Source organism: Triturus cristatus, chromosome 7 (assembly GCF_964204655.1).
Source record: "Triturus cristatus chromosome 7, aTriCri1.1, whole genome shotgun sequence".
NCBI lineage: Eukaryota > Metazoa > Chordata > Amphibia > Caudata > Salamandridae > Triturus > Triturus cristatus.
The window spans coordinates 627,231,520-627,250,764 of NC_140590.1; the positions used below are offsets into that span (position 1 = coordinate 627,231,520).

Consider the following 19,245-nt stretch of genomic DNA (forward strand, 5'->3'; position numbering starts at 1 on the left):
GACGGAGGAGAGGCGGTGGCCGGCTGGCACAGGTTAGTCTTTTTTTTGTTTTTTTCCTCTCACCACCGCGGAGGGGGGAGAAGGTGTTAGATTTAAAATCTAACACCTTCCCTACTTTCCGCACAGACTGGAGTTGAAATAGTAAATTATACTATTCCAACATCCAGCGCTCCCCTCTGCAAGTCGTTGTTCCGATTTGCGGGGTAATGGTATGCGTTGTTACAACGCAATCGTTGTAACGACCGCGTTGTAGTTGCATGCGGGGTGAAGGCACGCGTGAAAAGGAGGCATATTCTTCTTACTAAAGACAACCATCCCTTAACAGTTGAGTCGCCACAGGTTGAAAGGAGAGAATAAAATGCCTTCTCTACCGTGAAGTATGAGATAGCTAAAGAGAGGTACACTTTCTTTCCAAGGTCCCTGCTTCTAAGGAAATGTACATGTGTTCAACTAGTTAATCATTAAAATCGAAGATTGTTTGGAAGCCAATAGAAGCTTCAATTGGTAGAATCTGGAATTGTCCTGTTAATGGAAACATATAAATAAGATATGCACTGAGTCCAGACCGTGTATTACTAAAAACATAATATTTGAAAACACTGTAAACATATAAACACAACCTTTTTGCACTTTTCGCAACAGCCTATTCATACTGTGTGCAATACATTTTTTAAATTAAATGATTTACATGTTCACAGTGCTTTCTGTCACAGTATTGGACTTCTGAGCACCATAAATACACGTCACTATTAGTCCAGTGCATTGATCAGGATCCAAACTAGTGACTGTGGTTACGCTCACGGACATCTGAAGAGATTGTATTAACCAACCAAGCTTAGGGTGTGTATTGTATTTAATATGCAGGTATCTGTAGGTGAAGGGCCAACAAACTAGTTACAGATCCCTAAGATGGAACAAAGGAATCTACTCCATGCCTCATGCCCTCACCGTCCACAGCTACATTATTATGGCAGGATCGGTCACAGTCTGCCTTTTTACAAAGAAAGGGCCTCTAGTTTAGGCCAAACACCATGTAGTGTATGCCTTTAAGCTAAGGTTGTTTTCCTTTAATGTTGTGTATGGAGAGCATGGCATGGAATCCCTGTAGGGTTCTGGACAGTTTCCAATCCAGAACGTCAGATACTGGCTGATGTCCTGGAGAGGAAACTGTCTAGCCTGGCGCTCGCCTGTTCTTCTGAATTGAATAAATAATACTTGGATTTAAATACTGCTCCACCCTCATCATTTCAATTGGCGAAGACGAGGATAACCCACGAAGACTTCAACACCTTAACAAGGGAATTAAGTTAACAACGAGGTGAACTTCTGTCGAGGGACAGATCGTTAAATTGGATGTTTTTTTTTTTTTTTTATCTCGCTCTCAAACTCGCTGTGATCCTACCAACGCTGGAGCGGAGTGCTGCCAAAGTATTTAAGTAAGGAGCGCTACTTACTATTGGGCAAGCGGTTGGGGGGCCATCGTGTGCATTTTTCGACTGCTGCCGACATTCTACTTCAGCGCGCACCCTGCTCACGCGGAATCGTTCGCCGTCATCGTCGGATGAGTGTGGGCTGGGCATGCGCGAAGAACAATAAAGATCTAGCGCGTAGGGTCACGCAACGCGACCTCGGCGAAAGTAGCGGCCATCTTGGGGCAGCTGTGAGAAAGCGGACGAAGTGAAGGAAGTCTTTCACACCTTGTGAAATATATTATTGAAAAGTAAAAATAAGAATTATAAGCACAAGTGTATAAAAATTTATATTGGGGCAGTAAATAACGTAAACCAAGACAAAATATGGAGGATGGCAAGAACAACGTACAGAAAAGAAGAACAGGTGAGAGAGTCGGGGGAATCAGTTTATTCTGAAAAGCAAGGAATCAGGGGAGTGACCTTGAATTTCGAAGATTAGTATTGGAGGTTAAAAGAGTCATTCAATACAAGTTTAAGAAAGTTTATTTTGAGGTATATTGATATATGGATCAGGGAGACCAAGCATCCCAAACAGAAGCACACGCTATGGCTCAACAAAATTTCTCTATAAGCTCCCCACATGCATTTTGGGTAAGTGGAGCACAACTCATTATTAAATGGATGGAATGGAAAGAGTACTTTGTGAATTATATTGAGGCCATTGACGAGGAGGGTAAGATGAAACCAGAACAAAAAAAAAAGACTACTACTTCACTCCTTGGGTCCGGTGGGTTTAAAGACATATATGCGAATGCAGAAAACCGCAAATAGTGAGGGGAACGTGTTTGCAGCAGCGCTTAATGACCTTGATAGGTATTTCGCTCCAAAGGTGTGCATCGGCGTAGTAAGGCATAGATTTTTCCAAAGGAAACAGAATAAAGAGGAACCTGTGGATGAATGGTTAGATGACTTAAAGAGACTGGCAATAGATTGCAAATTTGATAATTTGCACGACGACCTCATTAGGGACCAACTAGTCATGCATAACAACAATTCTGGATTACAAGACAGATTATGGGTTAATGGGGATGCACCCTTAGATGATGTATTGGCAATAATAAGGAAATCGGAGATGTATGGAAGATGCGCCACTGTAGTTATAGAATCCGGTAAAGAACCGGGCGGCGTTTTTAAAGTACAAAACGTAAACAAAAATCAAGGACTGCGTTTGCCTATCCAAGTTCAGAAGTCTGCACAGAAGGAATGGAAACACGAAGAGAGGAGATGTTACCGGTGTGACAGCAGGGAACATTTGGCTTTCAGCAAATATTGCCCAGCGTTAAAGAAGAAATGTGGCATTTGTGGACTGATGGGTCATTTTAGCAAAATGTGCCGTAGGAGAGGGAATGTGAAATGTGTGTGATGGTGATGAGAATGAGGAAACCACAGGGGATACCGATGACAGTTGTGTCAAAAGCTTACAGGGGAACTATGTCTTAAATGTCTCCGATGAATCAGTCAAAGGAAAACCTATATGTGAAGTGTCCTTTGGGGGTATCAAGGTTAATGTGTATGCAGATTCAGGTTCACCTTATACTATCGTGAACCAGTCAATCTGGAAAGAAAAGTTCATAGATAAAATGGGTCACGATTTATACCCTACTGATGTGTACCCAGTAAGTTTTACGGGGGAAAAAATTAACATGCTAGGGTTCAGATGGCTCACGTTCTGGTTCAAAGGAAGAGCGGCAAGAGGCAAATTATACGTGGCAGAACATGGACCATCTGTTTTAGGTTGGTTCGACCAAAAGAACTTACACATCATTTTGGACCCCAATAGTGAGGAGAAGGTTTTAATAATGGACGAAACCTACAAAATGGGGGAGTCATTGGCTAAAAAATTTCCAGGTGTTTTTGGGAAAAGTTTAGGAGCTCTCAAAGGGTTTGAGCGCAAAATAGTACTTAAGGAAGCAAATGTACCCAGAGTCCATAAGGTGAGACCGGTTTCCTATTCTGATAAGGGATGAAGTAAATAAAGAGCTACAAGAATGGTTAGCTAAAGATGTAATTGAAGAGGTAGAACGCTCAGAATGGATTTCTCCGGTTGTCGTCGCAAGGAAGGGAAACGGAAAAATCCGTCTATGCATTGACTTACTCCACTTGAATAATAACATTGTAATAGATAAATTCCCTCTGCCAAAGATAAATGAAATGGTTTCCTCACTCAGAGGTGCTAGTTGGTTCTCAACTATTGACTTGTCAGCAGCCTACCATCAAATTATACTAGCACCAGAATCTCGGAGGCTTACTGCTTTTATTATACCCTTTGGGTGTTATCAGTTTAAGCGTATTCCTTTTGGGCTCGCCTCAGCCGCGGCGGTTTTCCAGCGACTGATGCACAAGCTTTTGGGGGCAGTAAAAGGAGTAAGTTTCTTTTAACATGACATTCTGATAGCTGCTGCAAGTAAAGGAGAACATGATGATTTGCTTAACAAAGTCTTAGGGATTTTGCAGCATGCTGGGTGAAGTGTAGAACTCAGCAAATGTAAATTTGGTGAAAAGGAAGTATCCTATTTGGGACATATCATTAGTGGCGAGGGGGTGAAACCAAAACCCTCACTTATCAATGCAATCATGAGATCACCAGCTCCTTGCACCAAGGAGGAGGTCAGATCATTTCTAGGAATGAGTGAATATTGTTCAAAATTCATACCTAATTTTGCTAGCGTGTTGTACAACATACGTTCACTTCTAAAGAAAAATGTGAAATTTGAATGGACAAAGGACTGTGAGAAGGAGTTCTCAATGATCAAAACATATTTGGATAATGTGAATGCTTTGAGTAGTTTTGATCCGAACCTAGAATGTTTTTTGACAACAGATGCAAGTGACAAGGGACTGGGTGCAGTTTTGTCACAGAAGAGTAAGGACGGTCATGAAAATATAATTTTGTTTGCTTCAAGAGCCTTATCCCCTGCTGAAACCAGGTATCCTATCATTGAAAGAGAAGCATTAGCTTGTGCTTGGGCATTAGAACATTTTAGAGCTTTTGTGTGGGGCAAACTCATTATCATCCGTACTGACCACCGAGCTTTGGTTAAGATTTTGACTAGTGAGGGCAGTGTAGGAGCTTCGGCTAGGCTGGCAAGGATTTCCATGAGAATGAAGGCGTACATTTATAGAATCATCTATGTACCTGGGAAGGACAACGTAGTCGCAGATTGTCTCTCTAGACTACCTGCTCCTTTAGAGAAATGTGAGGATGACCCGTGGGGCAATTTTAGTATTGCTCTTATCCAAGACTCAGGCACCCCAGTCATCACCAAAACGGAATGGCTTGAGGAGCAGTCCAAGGATGACGTTTTAGCATCAGTTTATAATTACATATGCAAGGGGTGGCCAAAGAAACTAAAAATCACCCCGGAGGAGAAAAATTATTGGGATGTGAGAACAGAACTGTCTTTGGATAAAGGTTTGTTACTTAAAGGTGATAGAATCATTCCTCCAAGAAGTCTGTGGAAGAGAGTTTTAGAGTTATGTCATGAAGGACATTTTGGAGTAGTCCGAACAAAAATTGTGGTTAAAGGTGTGTTCTGGTGGCCAGGAGTTGACATGGAGGTGGAGAAGTTTGTTAGAGTATGCCCGATTTGTTCCTCTGCGGATAAATCCCTAAAGACTTTGAGACCTCCTATGAGTGAAGGGTTAATTCCCAGTCTTCCTTGGGAAGTAATTGCTATTGATATTTTTGGACCTGTAGGTGACTTGAGGGAGTATGGCATTGTGGTGGTTGATTTATTCACTAAATGGCATGTGGTCAGAATTGTAAACAAGGTGGACACACAAACTGTTTTGGAATTCTTGGATAAAATATTTGTTTTGGAAGGTCTGCCTGTGTGTGTTTTGAGTGACAACGGGGTACAATTTACTTTAAATACCGCAAAAGAATATTTCCAGAAATGTGGCATTCAACATAAAACTACTTCGCTTTATAATCCTAGTGGGAATGGTACAGTGGAACGTTTTAATCGAGTTCTCAAAGGCGTAATCCAATTTGCAATGAGTAAACACTTAGACTGGAAGTTAGAATTGCAAAAGGCAGTTTGGGCGTATAGGGTGACTGAGCATTCCACAACAGGATTATTACCTATTGTCATGATGAGAGGTAGAAGGCCCAGATCTAAGTTTTGCCCCAACTGGTTAGTGAAAGGTGGGATTGAACAGTGGTCACCGGAGGAAGTAAAAAATAATTTAGAAATAGCACATAGTAGGAGTAAGGAATACTATGATGCACAGCATGGAGCCAAGGACGTAACTGTAAGAGTTGGTGACTGGGTAAAAATTAAAAGACCCGTTAAAGTTCCTAAAGGCGAGGTTTGAAACAGCACAGCAAGTGGCGGAGGTCCTCCGCAATGCTGTTAAACTTGAAGACGGTAGGGTGTGGAACATGAAAAATGTCGCAATTTATTTTGATCAGGTGCATTCTGAGAATACACCTAATGTGGAGCACACACCTGATTTTGATTGGGTAGAGGATTATTTTGATGGTAGTGAAGTTCAAGCTGATTTGGGTAGTAAAGAACATTTAGATAAAGGAGAATCAGAACAATATAGGACTTTGGCAGAGCCCCAAGTCAGTGCGGATTCACGTGGGGAGAGTTCCATTCTTCCGGCAAGTTTTTCCATTGTGAAGAAGGGGGGAATGGGTCCTAGCGGGTCCAGTATCAATATGGGAACTGTGAATGGTGGTGGGAACCCAGGTGGAGACAGTGGGAAAAGGAAGAGCGTTTTACCTGCATGGCTTAAGGAATATGTCGGGTAATGTGTTATGTGGTATAGTCGATTTAAGTTTGTTTTGCTTATAGTGGTATGTCCCCGTTCTCCTACCTTCCCCATGCTTAGTATTATTTTGTTTTTATTTGTCGTGTATGTTCCTTATAGTGATGTGATTTTACATTTTTGTTGTTGTTTTCCAAGAGAGGGGGATGTGTAGTGTATGCCTTTAAGCTAAGGTTGTTTTCCTTTAATGTTGTGTATGGAGAGCGTGGCATGGAATCCCTGTGGGGTTCTGGACAGTTTCCAACCCAGAACGTCAGATACTGGCTGATGTCCTGGAGAGGAAACTGTCTAGCCTGGCGCTCGCCTGTTCTTCTGAATTGAATAAATAATACTTGGATTTAAATACTGCTCCACCCTCATCATTTCACACCACCAACTGAATTAGAAAAAAGTGATCTCTGGATGAAAGGCCCAACAGAATGTGATTTTTGTGACTGGTCATGCTTTAATGAGGATCATGGCTACTGAGCAACTTACCACCACGGCAACTCCTTCGTGCACCAGTGAGGACGAAGCGTACAGGCTCGTGGAATACTTCCCAACGTAGAGAGTGGGCCTAGAAGCAGAAGAAAGCACAGCGGAAGGTACGTTAGAGCAGCTTCCTGTGGGTGAGACATGCATGGTGGACCACCCATAGAACAAGGCAGACACGCTTTCCCTTCCACCCAATGTTGAGCTGTCGGAGACACTCGGACATTTCACTAGTGCTTTACAGCATGGCAGACGCTATGAACGAAGCAGAACAGATGCATACACCACTCAGTCCTCCTCACATCGGTCTATCCCGTCGGAAACCGTTTCTTTGCTATAGCACCATGTTTTCAAAGGAACACCACAGGAGTAATAAAGGCAATCAACTCTAATCTGAACCGACCTTTTGATACATCCCTCTAGCTCAGGGGTCTCCAGCCTTTTCTGTAGTGAGAGCTACTTCTGCTCAAGCAAAGTCTTCATGAGCTACTGGCAAATTTTATAACTATAAAATATTAACAACACTATGACCACCCAAAGCAGGATTTTCACTACTTACCACCCAAGTATACCAAGTGCGGTTACCAGCAGAAATGCTGGGGAAAAGTTCATAAATATTAAATGCCCCCCTTGACTTATGAAGTAACATTCAAATCTTGACATGCCCTGTGGCATGAAGGACATAAGTACAGCAGTACTTCTCCCCAGCTCAGTTTAAATTATCATTCACCGGTTTCTGAAAATCCTAATCTTTCTATCTAATACCACTTTTCACTGTGGACAAACAAACTCAATTTTCCAGAAGGAAACCCATTTTTGAATACTGAAACTGCCTTTAAAGCATCCGTTTTCAGTTTTTAGGAAATGTAGTCCCAAAACATCAGCTTGTCATTTTCATCATGGACTCCCATGTACAAATGCCTCAAATGGATAGACTACGTGTAATTCCCAGGTATTACAGTTATATGCCATGGATGCTCACCATAGCACCACGGATGCCTGTTTTATGCCAGTAATGCCCGCCATTATACTAGGGCCATAGTTCTGCCAAGGCTGGAAACCATAAGGATGAGGGATGAGACCATATATCAGTCATGCTCCTGCTGCCAGGAATGGGTACATATAGGACAGTCATGCTCTTAGTATGTCAATGAAGGCTGCCAGTATACCACAACTGTTCCACAAATAGTAAAGGATGACCATTATTATGCCACTGGCCCTATCCTATTATGTCATGAATGGATACAATTACGCCAGAGATGACACTCTCATGAAGGGGGCTAGCATATACATTTGGCGGTTTTGGCACCAGACATAGTTTCAGGAAGTGATAGTGTTTATTATGGACACACACATAAATGTTGATGAATCTCTTATTTTCTGTGGTCTGGATCAGACCCTGTTCTCCTCAGGTCTGGGGCTGATCAGGTATCCATCTGACACGATTTCACTCGGACACCTGCAGTCCCACACTGTGATGGTTCAGCACTGACTACTGCTCTGGCTACTGCTGCCATATTTCTTTGATGGTGCACTGTTCACACACATGTTGTGATTGATAAAGGAGGGACTACAACATGGCCAATCTCCTTGTGGCTTAATTATATTGAGATTGGATACAGACTGTCATGTTGCAGCCTTAAGTTTGGCTGGCCATCACTCTAAGGGTCTTGAGATTAGCACTGCTGCCTTCTTTAATAGACACCTACTCTCTGAATTTAATACTGGGCTTGACTTCAGCTCAGAGAGCTACTTTGAAGGTACTGGCGAGCTACCACTAGCTCCCGAGCTACTCGTTGGAGATCCCTGCTCTAGCTGGACCATCATCTGGCTACATTTACCATGTGCGGCCTTGTCCTCAGGGTGGCAGCTGCTGGAAATTCAGAAAGTAGGGTCAGAAGGATCCCACTAGGGGGCGCTATAGTGCCTCTTTTACAGGTGTGCTCGTTGAAAGTGTTCTTATTACATCTGGTTGCGTGCAATGTGGGTGGGCATAACTGCAAAACAGATTCAGGGGGGTGTGCCGCACAGTAGGACCCTTTAGTCAGCAACAGAGCGGGTGAATAAAGGAAAACAAATAAAAACGGTGCTCAAAGGATAGGGGATATGAACAAGACAGAGCACGTTTTGTTTATCTTCTGTGTTTTCACTGATTTACTTTCTAAATGGGCAGCAGAATAGCTCCCTCCTCCCGGATGACAGATTGTGAATCCTTTTGGAAAGCCTACACCGGACATTAGCAAAAGGACAGGACATCCCATGCCAGTGCTTCCGCCTCCTTGTGTTACAGTTTGACAAATCTACCCCTCCCTTTGCCTCGGGCTGGTTTCTTGGAGGCAATCGCACAGGCTTTTCACACCAGTCTGTGTTTCTGCCAACTTTTCTGGCTTTTTCCACAGCAACACAAATGCTAGAGCCTAGATGCCGGACAGACTTCTGAATACCGTATGTCCCGGCTCTTTAGGGCACTTTCTAGGCTAACATGTGCAAGTAAGAAGAAATAACACCTCTCTCTGTACAAGGACCAGCTTGTTCTCCCCATCCCTTATACATGGCGTTTAATGCCGGCTATAAAGTTGCTAACAAAATCAGACCGTTAAAGACCCTGAAATGTGCATAGTACTTTGTCCCAATGTTTCCCCATTGTTGCTTTTCACATATTTTGAGCAAATTACTCTCCATTAGGCTTCACCCAGTCAGGGGTCTTTCCTGAAGCATCGGCCCCGATTTGGCGTAAAAGCGTATTTACTCTGACTTTGAACCGGGGACTCTTTCCGTAGGCTCACCCTAGATTTCCTGGAGTATCGTGCACTGGTCTGTTCACAACGGTTTCACCATCTCTAGTGAGCACCGACTTCTCCTTGAGTTTAGAGTGCACTTTGAGCCATGGCCCCTCTCAGTCAGGGTTTGCTCTGTATGTTGTTCCCGTGATCTCTCTCCTCCGGGTCCCTGCACCTGTAATAGTCTCAGCCCGGCCCCTCTCAGTCAGGGTTTGCTCTGTATGTTGTTCCCGTGATCTCTCTCCTCCGGGTCCCTGCGCCTGTAATAGTCTCAGCCCGGCCCCTCTCAGTCAGGGTTTGCTCTGTATGTTGTTCCCGTGATCTCTCTCCTCCGGGTCCCTGCACCTGTAATAGTCTCAGCCCGGCCCCTCTCAGTCAGGGTTTGCTCTGTATGTTGTTCCCGTGATCTCTCTCCTCCGGGTCCCTGCACCTGTAATAGTCTCAGCCCGGCCCCTCTCAGTCAGGGTTTGCTCTGTATGTTCCCGTGATCTCTCTCCTCCGGGTCCCTGCCCCTGTAATAGTCTCAGCCCAGCCCCTCTCAGTCAGGGTTTGCTCTGTATGTTGTTCCCGTGATCTCTCTCCTCCGGGTCCCTGCACCTGTAATAGTCTCAGCCCGGGCCCTCTCAGTCAGGGTTTGCTCTGTATGTTGTTCCCGTGATCTCTCTCCTCCGGGTCCCTGCGCCTGTAATAGTCTCAGCCCGGCCCCTCTCAGTCAGGGTTTGCTCTGTATGTTCCCGTGATCTCTCTCCTCCGGGTCCCTGCGCCTGTAATAGTCTCAGCCCGGCCCCTCTCAGTCAGGGTTTGCTCTGTATGTTGTTCCCGTGATCTCTCTACTCCGGGTCCCTGTACCTGTAATAGTCTCAGCCCGGCCCCTCTCAGTCAGGGTTTGCTCTGTATGTTGTTCCCGTGATCTCTCTCCTCCGGGTCCCTGCACCTGTAATAGTCTCAGCCCGGCCCCTCTCAATCAGGGTTTGCTCTGTATGTTGTTCCCGTGATCTCTCTCCTCCGGGTCCCTGCACCTGTAATAGTCTCAGCCCGGCCCCTCTCAGTCAGGGTTTGCTCTGTATGTTGTTCCCGTGATCTCTCTCCTCCGGGTCCCTGCGCCTGTAATAGTCTCAGCCCGGCCCCTCTCAGTCAGGGTTTGCTCTGTATGTTGTTCCCGTGATCTCTCTCCTCCGGGTCCCTGCACCTGTAATAGTCTCAGCCCGGCCCCTCTCAGTCAGGGTTTGCTCTGTATGTTGTTCCCGTGACCTCTCTCCTCCGGGTCCCTGCACCTGTAATAGTCTCAGCCCGGGCCCTCTCAGTCAGGGTTTGCTCTGTATGTTGTTCCCGTGATCTCTCTCCTCCGGGTCCCTGCACCTGTAATAGTCTCAGCCCGGCCCCTCTCAGTCAGGGTTTGCTCTGTATGTTGTTCCCGTGATCTCTCTCCTCCGGGTCCCTGCACCTGTAATAGTCTCAGCCCGGCCCCTCTCAGTCAGGGTTTGCTCTGTATGTTGTTCCCGTGATCTCTCTCCTCCGGGTCCCTGCACCTGTAATAGTCTCAGCCCGGGCCCTCTCAGTCAGGGTTTGCTCTGTATGTTGTTCCCGTGATCTCTCTCCTCCGGGTCCCTGCGCCTGTAATAGTCTCAGCCCGGCCCCTCTCAGTCAGGGTTTGCTCTGTATGTTCCCGTGATCTCTCTCCTCCGGGTCCCTGCCCCTGTAATAGTCTCAGCCCAGCCCCTCTCAGTCAGGGTTTGCTCTGTATGTTGTTCCCGTGATCTCTCTCTTCCGGGTCCCTGCACCTGTAATAGTCTCAGCCCGGCCCCTCTCAGTCAGGGTTTGCTCTGTATGTTGTTCCCGTGATCTCTCTCCTCCGGGTCCCTGCGCCTGTAATAGTCTCAGCCCGGCCCCTCTCAGTCAGGGTTTGCTCTGTATGTTCCCGTGATCTCTCTCCTCCGGGTCCCTGCACCTGTAATAGTCTCAGCCCGGCCCCTCTCAGTCAGGGTTTGCTCTGTATGTTGTTCCCGTGATCTCTCTACTCCGGGTCCCTGCGCCTGTAATAGTCTCAGCCCGGCCCCTCTCAGTCAGGGTTTGCTCTGTATGTTGTTCCCGTGATCTCTCTCCTCCGGGTCCCTGTACCTGTAATAGTCTCAGCCCGGCCCCTCTCAGTCAGGGTTTGCTCTGTATGTTGTTCCCGTGACCTCTCTCCTCCGGGTCCCTGTACCTGTAATAGTCTCAGCCCGGCCCCTCTCAGTCAGGGTTTGCTCTGTATGTTGTTCCCGTGATCTCTCTTCTCTGGGTCCCTGCGCCTGTAATAGTCTCAGCCCGGCCCCTCTCAGTCAGGGTTTGCTCTGTATGTTGTTCCCGTGATCTCTCTTCTCTGGGTCCCTGCACCTGTAATAGTCTCAGCCCGGCCCCTCTCAATCAGGGTTTGCTCTGTATGTTGTCCCCGTGATCTCTCTCCTCCGGGTCCCTGCGCCTGTAATAGTCTCAGCCCAAGGGTAAGCCTCTTCCAGCAAAGACCATGCCAGCCAACTTCACCCCTCCTCGGACTCTCAGTGCCTCCTCTCGGATATCCCAAGCAAGGCTCTCTGTACTCACATGGTGTGAAGACACAGCCCTGCAGCGGCAGACAGGCTTGAGCTTTGGTAATCAGCCCCACACTGGCAGCAGTCAAAAGCCCACCATGCCAAGATTATACCAGGGAGTGGCTTTATTCCAGTTGACAAGTCTGTCAGTTTCCAAAACCACAATTCGCACTCTGCAGGCACGAAGCAGTGCGGTGAAGGTTTAAACACAAAGCAGACAGAAAAAAGTACTGCGTCTAACCTTTGTGAATATAGTTGTCGCCAAAAACGACTGCAATGTGTGAGAGGAAAGAGGAAATCCTCATGCCCCTCTTTACACCACACACACCCTGGAGCCTTGAACGGGGGCTTTAACCTGCCATGCTTCAAGTGCCAGTGGCTTTGGCTTACAACATTGTTTTTTTTTTTTTATCTACAACACATTTTATTGGGTTTTAGCTCAGGTGCATTACCATACAGGCCAAGAAATCCACAAAAGACTTTGAAATGGTTGCACCCATTAATAACAACACAACTTGCAGAGAAGATCCCGCCAGGGTACCATAGGACAAGCTTACGACATTGTAAGCGCCTATGCTTGCAATCATTGATCGGGAACACATGTGCCCTACGATGTCATACCATGATTAAGGCTTTTAGTGCGGAGCACCGATTGAATCTTTTCTACAGAAGCAAAGCAGGGCATATACCGCTGATGGAATTTCCTATGGTACATGTTTTCTTTTTTTCTTAAGTAAAAAAAAAAAAACTCACCACGGCACAGAAACTCTAGCTTTAGTTGGCTTAGATCAGTGCTTCACAAACATTTTAGAACCAATACACAATTTTCAGAACGACAAACCTTCGCTGCTCACCTTGCTTCAACAAACAGAGGTGATTTTTAAAAAATGTAATAGTATACATGATTTCAAAATGCTGTGAATTATCAAAATAACATACTCTTTACAATTTTTTGTGTTCCTCTCTAACAATGTTTTGGAAATGTCACAATCTTGACCACGCCCTTCGATATGTCTTTAACTGTTGTGAAGATACAGATCTGGCAGTAAAAGTGGCAGATGGTGAACTGCACTGGAGGTAGAAAATGTTTCAGATTAGGACGCTAGCCTGTGGCATCTCTCCTCTTCCCCAGATCCAAAGTTAGCAGCTCTGGCCGGTAGACCACATCCATATTTCTCAATTTATGTGGGAAAGTAATACACGAATGTGGTGATTGTGTATGATCACGTATAGTGAGCACATCCTCTGATGAAATGGCTTTGTGAAGTACTGGAAGGTTCACCCAAAGGCTTCTTTGGAATACTTGTAAGGGTTTGTTTTATAAACTTGATTTGGGGAAATAGTTCAGCACCTTTGCACTAGTGCTGCAGGTACAATTTTAAGCGTGGGGGCACATATCAATGTTACATCACAGAAGTCATAGGGCTTGAGAAAAATCCTAGCTGCACACAAGATGTAGCAACTGTATTGAGTAGGAGAGTGGTCAGTGTGCAGTATGCAGCTGGTGGGGCCTTTTGGAGCACAATGTTCCAAAAATATTACTAAAGCATTGCACGGTATTGGACTGTCATTTACAGACTGCAAATTTCCCATTAAAATGGCCATTAAATTTGCACACAGTTTGACTTATAAGACCATATAGCACACAAATGACAATGTGTGTAAAACAGATTTCAGAGAATATTTATCATTTGCGCCAAGTTAACGTATCTTGATTTGTCTTGATCCTATTAAAATCTTGATTTCCTTCACATTTCACAAATACAAAAAATATGTTTCTCCTTGTTGCTTTCCTAACGGCTCATATATTCTGAAGTATATGTAAAGCTCATTTACAGGTACCCAATTGTTTTATTTGTCACAAAAAATGAATCCTACAGCCTTTCCGTTCAGACTCCATGTAGCCCAGCAGTCTTGTCACATAGTTCACTTTAAAAGCTCCTCTCACTTCGCAGTCAGAGAAGGAAATCTAAACGCCATTCCTCATGTTAAAAGAATAAGCAGCAATTAGCCAGGAGACATGGCCTGACATTTGACCTCTGCACCTCCACTGAAGCACAGCAAATATGACAAGATAAATAAAAGATGTAAAGGCATCCTTATTTATTGCTCTTTCCCAAACCACCAGAAATCGGCTTCATCACAACCCACTGTTTGGGAAAAGCTACTTTTCATGCATTTTGCTTTTATCACTTTCAAGACTGCCTGAGGAAGGAGCTATATGGTCTGGGAGGAAAGCACCTAAAACATTGTTCAACTGACGTGAACTAAAGTTATGTTGACTAGAAAACTTTCAGGTTTAACATGAAGGCCTTTTTTATTTATTTCCAGCAATTGGATTCATCAGGCAACCCCAACTTTGCCTCATGCCAGCAGTCTAACGGTTACTGTCACTGCAAACAGGTATTTTCACAGGTGTCCAAGGATTCTTTAACACTACTTAAACTTCGAGAATGCCAGCCGACCCCAGAGGCTCCAATGGCATTGCCGACACCTTCGCATTACTCAAGCATTTCAAAGGAGAAATGGGTCTTTTAAAAAGAATAGTGCTGGGGCAGCCAGTGAGTTGTGCGCCAAAGGCCATCAGACTCATACAATGCCAGTACTCACGTTAACTTGCTCTTAGCCTTGGTCTCTTTCGGGAAGGGATATTTCCACTTGGTTATGCGGCCAACTTCTCCAGACATGAAGGTTAGATAGCGAAGAGTCTCAACTGCGACGTTGGTGTGCAATACTTTCCTCAAGCCTTCTCGTTGCCAGATGTACAACGCAACTACCGGGGAAGCATAGTTCTGAATCCACAGGACGTCTCCGGACTCGCTGTCTACCGTCACTACCAGGCCGTCACCATTGGACACAAAGTGCGACATTTCTAGGACACAAACAAACGGACGTTACATTCAATGTGCTACATTTCATTGCACAGTCAAGTGTATTAAGTATCCTTGCATTGCAAACCGGTTCCATGTCAGATTCTAACACATGACTGGGAGCAAAGTAAGTCATGCACGTTCAGCAGCAGAAGACCAAGAATAGGTTGGTGCTGCTATGGAGGAGATAAAAGTTGGGAGAATCATACGGAGTATGGTTTGAGATTAAAGCACGAGACCACGCGCAATCAAAGGATGCTACAGTGAGGAGCAATGTATGCAAGTCCAGGGCAGCATACTGGGGCTTCAGAAGGAGTTATGGTGCAGTGGGTCCTTTACTGTACTGGCTAAGCTTGGGAGCATGAAGAAACAGGCTGCTAATAAGCAGAACCCCACTTTATACACCATCTACAACTCAAACTGCCATTGAGTGAAGTGAAGCACAAGAGATTGCATTCTCAAAATGGCCCCTAATCTCAAAGATTGTGGGTGTGTCTGTAATGACACAGGGATGGCGGAGGCGTGTGTGCCCCTTCCAGTAGCACTGCATGCTTCGATTAGACTTATAGTTAACAAGCTTTGAGATCACTGACCTCCCTCTAATTATAAAAGGCTTAAGGTAGAGCTAATTCTTGTCAGATGAAAAACCTAGCATTACCAGGACACATTCCACACAGCGCCTTTCTGGCTCAGATAATATCACTTCAATGCTGAAATTTAAAGGGTTGCGTACTCTAAGAACGCAAGACAACTTTATTTCCTCTGTTGACATATAGTGGTGCGCTTCCCTCCCAGCCATAGAGAGAAGACCATTCAGAAGGTCTACCTGACTCCCATGCCCTGCATATGAGGGCACAGATAGTGATGAGCATGTACTACGAATTTTACTGGTATTAGACATGATTTTAATGCCAGATCCTTAGAGGGATCATTTGATTGAGGCAATGGTTCCTCAAACAAAAATCTCAGCAAGGAAAGCAATCCGCATAATCACTGCCCACAAAATGAGCACGCCTGAAGCCACAACTTCAGGAGAGTGTGATACAAGGTCATTATACGAGGAATCAGTCCATGTCTAGACTACCACGGTATCAGAAACAAAGATCTCCGAGCAGAAGAGTGAGCGCAACACGGCCCAACCCCCCGTTTTCCTTCGCACTCCTCCAAGTGCCGGGATCGTTACTTGCCCATTACTGTTTGCAGGCACTGCGATGCATGTTTGCTACTGGCATCCTTCTTATTCACTCTGGGTAAGAGCCTTCACTACATTCTCATGTCCTACTTACTGTACTCGGTACTCTCATCGGGCAGGGTCGCAGCATAATCAAAGTACGTGGCGTTCCAGCGCAGCTCTTTGTTCTTGGTGTCATACATTGTGATGGTGTACTCTGTGAACAACAACATCTCAAATGTTAGCTTTCTCCACAACGTTCAAACTGCATCCTTAGAAGTGCATAAGCATGCACCATTTCATGAGCTCCAGTCAGTATGAAAATATCACCTTAAGCAAGATGAAAGCAAACATGGCTAGAACCCCACAAGAGGAAACCTGCATGGAAAGAAGTCAGTGCCAGGACAATAAGGATTACAATGTTAGAAGCAAGGCGCCACTGAAGCAGTCACAGGCCAGGCGCGGCCTGGAAGTAGGTTAGTTACTGCAGACTCAAAGGACCCTCAGAGTACCACTACACTGCACCTCCTATGACTGAGGAAGAAAACAGCTGCACGACCTGTCGTGATATCCAGAGACATCTATGAAAAGTACCAAGCAGCAGACCAGAATACAAATATAACAAATATTAGCCAAAGCTATTTAAGAAAATAGTGCTCGGAGGCTGTAATAAAAGCCTACCAGGCAACAACAAACGGAACAGGGGGTGTCGCTATGGGAGGTTACAAAATGCGGCAAGGCGGTACTAAGGAGGGACTACTGCAGTTTACAGTGGACAATAAAACAAGCCAATGAATGTGAGCGGAGAGTAGGCGGAGCTTCAAGTCCCTAACCCAATAAAACATTGTTCACAGAGCAACGCATGCACTGCCCAGGCTCAACCTCAAAAGCAACCTCATAGGTACCAATGAATACATGGTGAAAGCAGAGGATGACGACTCCCAACATTTAATTTCCAGCATAAAACAAGCATGGGCAAAGTAAACAGGTCTGTCTGTGGCTGCCAGGCTTCTAATGCTTGCTTCTTTTAGTTTGTCATTGTTTTTGCAAATCTTTATTGCAGGGGAAGCTGTTGGGCCCTCATCAAGCTAGGAAAAAACTTTGGCTAAAAGCAAAAATATTTTTGAAGTCTCAAGCAACACACATGCTATAGAAGTACTTGCCACTAAACGGAACCACTGTGTAGATGTGCTCCTAGGAAATGGGCATAATGCAATCATTCACAGTGAAGTTAGCCTATTTCTGATTTGGACACTCACTATGCCCCATGCTGTAAGCTTAAGTGGGTGGATGAAAAATGTGACTGACAATAACAAACAAATGAAGGAGTGGGCATGGCTAACCGTCAAAGATGGCGGACGCATAGCGAAAGAGCTTCCGGGCCTGGGCCTGAAAATCCTGAGGAATCCTTCGAGTGTAGCGGCCATCCGCCCTCCTCGAGTGGATGCGGATGCATCCCGTTGCCCAGATGATGGGCACGATAAGATTATAGCCCTTGGAACGAGCGTGCAGCCAGAGGACCCACGGATGCAGGATTCCCCAGGCCGGATGCAGGACAGGAGACCGAGCAGCACAAGTTGTGGGCTTGGGCTGGCGGAGGGGCATCCTGTCTACTGGGTCTGAGGGGAGGCCCCGGACCGTACGCCGGTGTCACCCGACAGCCCCGTCCCCGTGGTGTAGCCAGTGCCTCCTCCACGCTGTGTACTGATATCCGGGCCCTACCTGGGTGGAGGACAGTGCGACCGGGGCAGCCTGCTGAGCCAGATCGCTGTGATGACAGCTGCGGAGAAAGGTGAGGAGAGGAGACAGGAGGGCGGCCTGCGCAGCAGCAGCAGTCTGCCAATACACCGGCCAGGCGGACCCTGGTGGGGCTGCAGGCTGGATTCCGATACAGGCCAGTGATTGGGGCTCGCGACTAGACGGGGGCTACGGAGTGGGCTCCATGACGCATGGCCTGAGCCCAACGCTTCGACACAATAGACAGGCTCTGGGCTGGATCCTTCCATTCACCGACCAGATGTGCATGACCGGGGCCTGTCCCGGGCAGCATCGGAGTGTGCTGTAGTAACTGAAGGTCTTGCAGAGCGGGGTGATGCCTCTGCTGACTGTAACCCCCCCCCCGGACGGTGCCTGTGGTACATACATCACTGATGGTTGCTCCTGCGTTGGTCGCACTGATAATACTATACACTACCGCACGGGCTGTTGTCATGACGACTGCGGCGGGGAACTACGAGGTGAGACGCCCCTTAACTGATCTCACTATATATTAAATCAACAAAAGAGGTTGCTGATCACCCATGTGAGCGGAGGCGTGGGTGGCCTAGCCTAAATGGCATAATCTAAAGGAGAGATAACAAAGGGCACTGTCCACCACCCCAATCAGGACCAACACTAGGGCACCCCCCCCCCCCGTGCCCCAGTGCATCTGAGAAAAGAAGAGGACATCTGGAATATCTGATGCCCCCGCACTAGCCTGCTCCAACTTCCTTGTTGACCAGAAGTAAGACACTGGAAAAGTGACCTTCTTGGCAGATAGCTGCACTGAACTTAATGCAGCGTCAGGTGGCCCCCGTGATGGACTCATCGCTGGGCATGTCGAAGAACCCATAATCCAGGATTAGATGCCCACACAGTCACCATACATTAGCACTACAGACAGAGCGACTTGATAAGGCAGAGACCAAGTGCTGCACTATCTGGCTGGTCACGGCCCGCAGGGTTCCAGAGACTGGGGTACTGATCAGCGGAAGACATATTAGATAAGTATTACCAAATACTGCACATCGGTGAATCCCGACGCATTATCTGGGACTTGTTGCCGGCATTTGCATGAGAAGCACGGTGTCGAAATGGGCCGCCCAAGAGGTAAAGAGATTGATCCCATTAACTCTGACTGTTTGCAGCCCAGCAGGTCAGAGAGCTCACCTGCAACACTTGCAGAGGACTATGTGCCTCCCACTGCGATGGATCCACCATTAGACAAACTTGATACAATACTGAAGGAAATCCGGGGCTCTCGAGCGGCGCTAGAGCAACAACTGGGGGCCCTCACCATGGATCTCAGTCTCCTCAAGGCGGACCAAAGACACTCACAGACACAGTCAAAGACAATTTAATCGCATTGGCTGAAGTCAC

General features: G+C 46.3%; 1 protein-coding gene across 2 annotated transcripts in view; it reads right to left on the bottom strand.

Annotated features, from left to right (window-relative positions):
* Positions 1-19,245, bottom strand: part of ERN1 (endoplasmic reticulum to nucleus signaling 1) — a 617,499-nt gene that overhangs the window by 226,816 nt on the left and 371,438 nt on the right. For both annotated transcript variants that reach the window (XM_085617236.1, XM_085617235.1), the window contains exons 7-9: positions 16,223-16,324; positions 14,677-14,938; positions 6,726-6,804 (exon numbers count right to left, since the gene is read on the bottom strand). In XM_085617236.1, coding sequence (XP_085473362.1) covers positions 6,726-6,804; positions 14,677-14,938; positions 16,223-16,324 — 443 coding nt within the window. The remainder of the gene's footprint in view (positions 1-6,725; positions 6,805-14,676; positions 14,939-16,222; positions 16,325-19,245) is intronic.